The sequence below is a fragment of the Phaseolus vulgaris genome, chromosome 4, assembly GCF_051622355.1.
Source record: "Phaseolus vulgaris cultivar YP4 chromosome 4, ASM5162235v1, whole genome shotgun sequence".
NCBI classification, from domain to species: Eukaryota; Viridiplantae; Streptophyta; class Magnoliopsida; order Fabales; family Fabaceae; genus Phaseolus; species Phaseolus vulgaris.
This window is the reverse complement of record NC_143501.1, coordinates 28,894,532-28,903,290: the sequence shown is the minus strand read 5'-3', so window position 1 is coordinate 28,903,290 and position 8,759 is coordinate 28,894,532. Positions and strand designations below refer to the sequence as shown.

Below are 8,759 nucleotides of genomic sequence, written 5' to 3'. Positions count from 1 at the left end.
TACAGTTAGTATTTGCAGAACATCCTACACATAAAAGATGTTTCAAATATAGTTCTCTAATAAACTTGATTACAATAAGTTTTTATACTATATTAGAAAATAAACTTTAAATCTAACTCAACATTAGAAAAAAAATTGTAAAATCTTTGGAATCTTTTATCTATCCAGTGTCCTTTAAACTTATATTTAATCGGTATAGGAAATTTAAGACATGTTCTATGATGATAGTGCAACATTCCTTCCATTAATGTTTTTAACATAAAAATATATAATTCACATTGTTGATATATATTCAATGTTGGTGTGTCTCATTGTGTCATTACAGTTATGATCACTTTCCAGGGACGAAGTTGGTGGCGTAGGCCCAGGCATTGTTGTTGACTGGGTCAGCAAGGTGATCTGCAAGGTTCTCCAAAGGTCCCTTTCCAGTGACAATGGCCTGAACGAAGAAACCAAACATGGAGAACATGGCCAATCTCCCATTCTTCAACTCTTTAACCTTCAACTCAGCAAAAGCCTCTGGGTCATCAGCAAGACCCAATGGGTCGAAGCTCCCACCCGGGTAGATTGGGTCAGTCACCTCACCCAAAGGCCCACCAGCAATGCGATAACCCTCCACTGCACCCATCAAGATAACCTGTGTGGCCCAGATGGCAAGGATGCTCTGTGCATGGACTAAGCTTGGGTTGCCCAAGTAGTCAAGCCCACCCTCACTGAATATCTGAGACCCAGCCTTGAACCACACGGCCTCTCCGAACTTCACACCGTTGCGGGCCAAGAGTTCTGGGAACACACAACCCAAAGCTCCCAACATAGCCCATCTGGAGTGGATGACTTCCAGTTCACGGTTTTTGGCAAAAGTCTCTGGGTCAGCAGAAAGGCCAGCAGTGTCCCAGCCGTAGTCACCTGGGAATTGGCCAGTGAGGTAGGAAGGGGCCTCACCGGAGAATGGGCCCAAGTACTTGACGCGATCTGGGCCGTACCATGGGCTTCCAGAAGAAACCGACTTGGAGGCTGTCTTCCTCATGGAAATCCTTCCACCAGAGATGTCGGGGGTGGCAGGGGAAAGCTTGATGGCTTGGCCTGCCAGTGACGGTGAAGAGAGAGCCATTGTGGAAGCAGCCATTGTGGTGTTTGTATTGCAGAATAAATAAAAGAATTAAAAGGTTTGTAAGTGAATGAATGAGTTTTGTTAATGCATGTATTCCTATTATATAACTTCAACATCAATGGGTTTTTATCTTTACGAGATCTATACCTCATTTTCTATTGGTTTGGATTTGAAGGATCCTTTATGTCCACATGTTTGTTTTCGTACTTCCTTTATACTTTTGGATTGTGGTTTGCTTCCTGACAAAGAGGGATCAGATATCTACAAACATATCAATAAATGCTTCTTACACCAAATAAGACATTGCCATTTGTGATTTCCGGATACGTAAATTCATAAATAGATGAGCATAGTGGGACAAGCTTTTGCTAAATCTTTTGTTTCATCCTCTTTGGTTGGCATCAAATTAAATTACAGTATTTCCATTTTTTTAAGAAACATATACAAAATGAGAATATGGTCATTTTTGTCTCTCTCAACTAAATAAAACAACCAATTTCTTCAAACCAAACCAATGAATAACTACACTGATTAATGTTTATATTATATAATTTGAGAAAAGTAGTTTGTGAGAGATAGGCCTCTGATTTGCTACAGTGCTGCATCTGCCACTGGTGTAACATCTACACCAAAGTTAACATTCTTCAGTGTGCGTCTATCACATATTTAATGATTCAAGTGATCAAACTAATTTTAATAAATATAAATATAATATCATAATTTTATAATATTAGAAACTAAAATAAGAATATCATTTTAATTTATTTTAAAACTATATATGTATTATATTATTTTTACATAATTTTGTGTTATTTTACAAGAATAATAATCTTGGATGAATTATTTAATAATATTTTTAAATCAATTAATTTTATTATTATCAGCATAGTATTATCGATTTTTTTTATCTTAGTAAAAAAGTAATATAAATTTCCTGAAACATCGTTAATATAAACTTTCTGTGTATTTAGAAAGTTGAATTCTGATATTTTTTTTTTCAGCATTAAAGTCTTCCTAGAATTTGTCTTTTTTTTAAGTGATTTTACATTGGAGGCTTAAAATATATATATATATATATATATATATATATATATTTTAAAGAAATAAATGAGTTTTTACAAAAGAAATAATAAATTAAAATGATTTAGTTTCAAATTCAATTTTTTTGTGAGAATGAAGAAAATAATAAATAAAAACTATTAATGTTGTTATTGAAAAATAAATAATAATGTTATTATTATTGGAAACACCAAATTAACATAAAATTTTAAAAATTGCAATAAGATAAAGTTGAATGTAAAAATTGCAAGAATGTAAAAAATGATTTAGTTTCAAATTAACACCGAAGGTCAGGTCAACGCATGGTGGGATCCCTCAAGGGACCCGAGGAAGAGAAGTCAACAGGATGACCGCTCGAGTCATTGCCTCGTTGAGGCATCGCCCATTAAAGGCGTCGCCAAAGAGAGGCGTCGCCCAAGAGGGGCCTCGCCTAAGGAGAAACATCGTCGAGCAAAGACATCGCCCGATAGGCCTCGAGCCTCGACCATACAGAACAACAATAAGGAGAAGAGAAAGGTGGCTTCAAGGCCATAAGTCTACCACCAGAAGGGGATATCCTGACTCGTGAAGTACCCCTGCCACCACTGGGAGACCCTGGAACAGATACGGCCCATGAGAGGGCCATAACCAGGGGAGAACCACATGCATGGTACGAGGGAAAGGTGGACCAACCCCCAGGGCAAGCAGCTAATGATTGGGGCGCATGAGTTGACGCCCAGAAAGTCAACCCACGTGCCAAAAGCACTTCGCAGGAAAGAGGGCTCACACGAGGGAATAACCCTAAGTTGGGTTGCGGCGCTGCGGGACCCTCTGCACAGAATAAACGGTCAAGTCAGAAGGGCACGTGGCAAGGCACACGTGCTCAGTAAAGGTTTCAGTGAAAGTTTGCCAAGGTACGCGTTAATTCAGTTAAGATTCGAATGTTCCAAGGAATGTTTTTTATACGCTTTCAATGCGCTTTGATGCGTTGGAAAAGATGAGAAGGGTATAAAAAGGGACCTTGGGAGCATTTGAAAGGGATCAATTTTTTAACCTAATACACACAGATACACAGAGCAAACCCTAGTTGTCTTCGCGGCGCACTCACGGTGAGGACAAGGCAATTAGGGCGACACAATTCTAGCCACACAGTTTCAGTCATTCAGTACAGTTTTTTCGACCACCTCTCAAGGGTGTGTCCCCTTTGATGTTTCTTGCTAGCTGACTTGATCGTCGGAGTGCAAACGGCCGCGAGGGCGCCCCTTTGTTCACTTCTCTTTTTAGGTGTCTTTGACGGAGCAAACGAAGGTGCCCTAGCTCGTAAGGACAAGCCACGCGCAAAGACGATCCCGGTCAACCGGCCGGAACATTTGTTGCCCACCGTGGGGCCGATCTAAAACATCAGTCCCACCACACAAGATTCTCAGTTCCAATTCTTAATATTTAGACAAGTTAAGAAAATTTCCAGAAAACCATGACCACGAGACCAGCACGCGCTAGGAGTGAAGAAATGACCATGCAACAACTTATGGGCATGATGCAAGGGCTGCAGGACGAAATGGCGGCCTCGAAGGTAGAACAGGATCGCATGCGAGCAGATCTAGCAGCCTCTCAAGCAAGAAACGATGAACTCCACCGTACCAACGAGGAGTTGCGCCGTGGGTGGCGCGGCGGAGATGAACCATAGGCCGCATCCCCACCTAGGGAGTTCACAACACCATTCTCGCAGGCAATCCTGGAGACGGCGATACCCAGTACGTTTACAGGGCCCAAGGTGACCTTCACAGGGATGGAGGATCCTGAGGCACACCTCACAGCATTCCACACGTAGATGTTGTTGGTAGGCGATTCTGACGCCGCAAGGTGCAAGCTTTTCATGAGCACGTTGACGGGAATGGCTATGGATTGGTTCATCAGCCTTCCAGAGGGCCACATCACGTCTTTCGTCCAGCTCTCGCGGCTGTTCAGAGAACAGTATTTAACCAGCAGAGCCCCAGCCCCAGTTTCGTACGACCTTTTCGACGTGAAACAATTCCAAGGGGAGACCCTGAAGGAATACATAAGCCGCTTCGGAGCACAAGTGGTGAAGGTGGGTACCACTGATGAACCCATGATTGTATACGCATTCAGGAAGGGGGTGCGACCCGGGTCTTTTGGTAAGTCGCTTAACTGCAAGCTTCCCAAGACCTTTGCTGAAGTGAGGCGACGAGCGTTGGAGCACATTTCCTCAGAGGGCGAGGCATACGAGAAGTTCATACCTGCTGCACCTGCTCGACCAAGGGCGGAGATACGCACACAACCCGCTAGGGTCCACGAAGCTGCCACAGAGAGAAGGAACCCAGACAGAAAGCGCACCTACGAGGCGAGGAGGGCCCCGGCAAGGGCCCGAGCTGAAGGAAGGAGAGAGGGAAGTAGACCGCTGAGGCACAACTTTGTGGTGGAGCTCAAAGACCTCATCGTTGTGCCCAATATAGCAGACAGGTTGAGGCCACCAGCGAAGTCCGACAAAATTCTGGGGCCCCACAAGGAGTCGTGGTGCGAATTCCACGAAGCATTTGGACATCATATTAACAACTGTTTGGCGCTGGCTACCAGTTGGATGAACTTGTGAAGAGTGGCTTCCTGAAGGATTACCTCGTAGGATCCCCTACAACGGCAGCCACGGCAGTACAAGAGGAGGGCCAGGCACACGAGATGCCAGTCCATGGAGAGGTTCACACCATTTCTGGTGGATTTTCTGGTGGAGGGCCCACTGCCTCTCAACAAAAAAAGTATGTGAGGTCAGTAAATTCAGTAGCAGAAGAATGTCCAGACGACCCTTGGGAATCAGACCTTGTATTCACAAGGGCAGACCTACAGGATGTCGTCCCGCACGACAATGACCCCGTGGTCATCTTAGTAGTTACAGCAGGAAGAAAGGTACATAGGGTTCTCGTTGACCAGGGCAGTTCCGCAGATGTCATGTTCTGGACAACCTTCAACAAGCTACAGTTGTGCCCGACCTCTTGAGACCCTACACCGGATGCTTGTACGGGTTTGCAGATAACCCAGTGGAGGTACGTGGGTACTTGGAACTGAGAACGACGTTCACTGATGTAACGGCGTCACGTACCAAAAGCATCCGGTACCTGGTGGTTAACGCCAACTCATCCTATAACATTTTGAGGGCAGTACCTTCCACTCGCCACATGAAAATGAAGTTGCCAGACCTTAGCGGCAAAGTGATAGTCATCAAGTCAGACCAGGAAGAAGCCCGAAAGTGCTATGAGAATAGTTTGAAAACAAAGAAAGGCGTGGTAATGGTAATTGAACGACCTCTCGTTTCAGGCCCGGCGACAGAGCTGGGACCCATAGAAGAGGCGATGCCCGCAGAGTCCACGCCCGACGACGCTTTACCTACAGAGGCAATGCCTGTGGATGACGTATGCGCAAAGGAAAGATGTTGCGGCGCCTTGCCTATGGAAGGAGAGTCAGAGGAGGCAACGCCCATGGAAGAGGACCCCATAAACGAGTCTCGCTTGGCAGGCGTGCAACGTGATCACCCCAGCAAGAGGACAACGCGGTGGAAAGTCAGATAGGAGGCAAGGCGTTCAAATTAGGACGCCACTTGAGCCAGGAAGAACGAGGGAAGGTAATGGCGGTGATCTCGTGGCACTTAGACGCATTTGCATGGACCGCGGCAGACATGCCAGGTATCGACCCGGACTTCTTATCCCATCGATTTACCATGGACACAAAGGCCCGCCCCGTGCGGCAGAGAAGAAGGAAGTTCAATGAGGAGCGATGCCTCGTCATAAAGGAAGAGACTCAGAAGCTGCTAAACGCTGGGCACATCAGGGAGATACAATACCCGAAGTGGCTGGCCAACGTAGTCATAGTCAAGAAGGCAAATGGGAAGTGGAGGATGTGCGTGGACTTCACAGATCTGAACAAGGCATGCCCAAAGGATTCATACCCACTTCCCAACATTGACACCTTAGTAGACAGTGCCCCGGGATGCAAGATGCTGAGTTTCTTGGATGCATTCTCAGGTTACAATCAGATCAAAATGCATCTCAGGGACGAAAGCAAAACGGCGTTTATGACAGATACATGTAGCTACTGTTATAAGTTAATTCCATTTGGTTTGAAAAATGCAGGCGCCACCTACCAGAGATTGATGGACAAAATCCTTGCACCGATGCTAGGAAGGAATGTGAAGGCCTACGTCGACGACATGGTGGTGACCTCGGACGAGAGGGGCCGACACGCAGCTGATCTGGAAGAGTTGTTCGCTACCATATCGAAGTATCACCTAAAGTTGAACTCAGAGAAGTGCATCTTCGGTGAAGAGGCAGGAAAGTTTCTGGGCTTCATGCTCACGGAAAGAGGAATAGAAGCGAATCCTGACAAGTGTGCAGCCATCATCGCCATGAGGAGCCCAACTTCAGTGAAGGAGGTTCAACAACTAACGGGGCGAATGGCAGCATTGTCAAGATTCGTATCAGCTGGTGAGGAAAAGGGGCACCACTATTTCTAATGCCTCAATAGGAATAGTCGTTTTGCGTGGACGGACGAGTGCGAAGCAGCGTTCCTCAAACTGAAGGAGTACCTGGCGACGCCGCCCGTGCTTTGCAAGCCACAAGTAGGCGTTCCCCTCCACCTATATTTTGCAGTAACAGAATGGGCTATTAGCTCTGTACTGGTCCAAGAACAAGACCAAGTACAGAGACCAATATACTTCGTAAGCAAGGCATTGCAAGGCCCATAGTCAAGATACCAGTCACTAGAGAAGGCAGCACTGGCAGTAGTATTCTCAGCACGAAGGCTTCGCAACTATTTCCACAGTTTCACGGTGGTGGTAATGGCGGACCTTCCCATCTAGAAGGTACTCCAGAAGGCAGACGTGGCCGGGAGGATGGTACGCTGGGCAGTGGAATTGTCAGAATTTGACATCTAGTACGAGCCCCCGGGATCCATCAAAGGCCAGGTCTATGCTGACTTCGTAGCAGAACTTTCACCAGGAGGAGATCCTCAAGAGGTGGAAGCAAGGGCACAGTGGATGCTCTCAGTGGATGGATCTTCCAACCAGCAAGGGAGCGGCGCTGGAATAATCCTGGAAGGATCTAATGGGGTGTTAATCGAACAGGCTTTGCGCTTCGCCTTCAAGGCAAGCAACAACCAGGCGAAGTACGAGGCGTTGATTGTCGGGATGCTTTTGGCCAAAGAAATGGGTGCTCAGAGCCTCTTGGCAAAGAGTGACTCACAACTAGTAACAGGACAAGTAACAGGGGGATACCAAGCGAAGGACCCACAGATGGCTACGTATCTGAAGTACGTCGAGGTATTGAAAAGAGCCTTCGCTGCGTTTGAGCTGGTGCACGTCCCCAGGGAACAAAATGCCAGAGCTGACCTGCTTGCCAAGCTGGCCAGCTCATGCAAGGGGGGAAAGTAGAGGACCATAATACAGGAGACCCTCAAGACGCCACGAAAGTTCGTTGCAGACAACAGGGTAGACGTCCTTCACGTTAGTACAACAAGAGGGAAACCCAGGAGTCATCGCTCGTTGAGTCAAGAGACGGTGAGGGCACCTTGCATCAGTACTTACGTAGCCTCGCCAGGTGAAGAAAGGAGTATACAAGTATGTGCTTTGGAGGAAGGTGACACTTGGATGACCCCTTACAGGCGATACCTGGCAGATGGGATCCTTCCAGCAGAGCCAGAGGAGGGCAAGAAGACTAAGAGGAACGCCACCAGGTACACCTTAGTGGATGGGATATTGTTCAGGCATGGGTTTACGCACCCTATCTTGACGTGCGTAAGCGGCGACGAGTGCTGTACCGCCCTGATGGTCGGGAGTGATGACGTGGCATCCTGCTACAGTATAGGCGTGTTGGCAAAGCGCCAGGTTGGCAAAAGGGAAGGAAGTCGGGGGGCTCGTATAGCCGCCAGTTGTTAAGTTGACGTATTCCGATCTCCAGCTTACCAGAATCGGCGATCACCAGGTTAAAGATGAAGTCGCCAGGTGTAGATTCAGGCGACCTGATCATTGGAGATCGCCAGAGCAAGCGCATCGCCAAAGATGAAAGAGAAGCAGATTATGAAGGCGGCCGGCGAGACCACAGGGAAGGTGTATGAAGGCCCCTAACTCGCCAGTTCCAGTAGAGATCGCACTCCCAAGTTAGCTATGCACTGGGCAGTACCATGCATAAGTAACTTAGCCAAAATGAGAGTAGAAGCAGCGCCAAGTCAAGGAGGCTCCAGATGATGGCACGTGTACGACTGGATGCGAGCCACGTGTCCAGGTCTGTAACTGCCAGGAGAGAGAAAACAACCAGGTATATAAGAGTTTTCAACCAACTTTCTGAGGTACGCACGTTCAGACTATACTCTTTACGCTTGCGAGTTATAGAGCTTACTGTGAGAGAGGATTTGCACGGTTCTTGTTCTCTTAGTATTTGGTGATACTGTCACTGACTTGGGCGTTGGAGTGCGATCGGCCGCAGCGGCGCCGCTCTGTTTCTTTGCAGGTTCTTGAGGTGGATCACGAAGAGGAACGGAGGTTCGAAGCGGTGCACACGTCGATCCTTTGACGAGGCAGTTTCCAGCGTTCTGGTCAACAGGCAGGATC

General features: G+C 47.0%; 1 protein-coding gene across 1 annotated transcript; it reads right to left on the bottom strand.

The window, feature by feature from the left end:
* Nucleotides 1-265: 265 nt before the first annotated feature.
* Nucleotides 266-1,199, bottom strand: LOC137837454 (chlorophyll a-b binding protein, chloroplastic). Its single transcript, XM_068646439.2, has one exon. It carries the CDS (start codon nt 1,124-1,126, stop codon nt 332-334), a length of 795 nt encoding a protein of 264 aa, XP_068502540.1. The 5' UTR covers nt 1,127-1,199; the 3' UTR covers nt 266-331.
* Between the last annotated feature and the right edge of the window lie 7,560 nt (nt 1,200-8,759).

Coding starts and splice junctions, on each gene's coding strand:
- LOC137837454 (XM_068646439.2), bottom strand. CDS start 1,126: ATGGCTGCTTCCACAATGGCTCTCTCTTCACCGTCACTGGCAGGCCAA.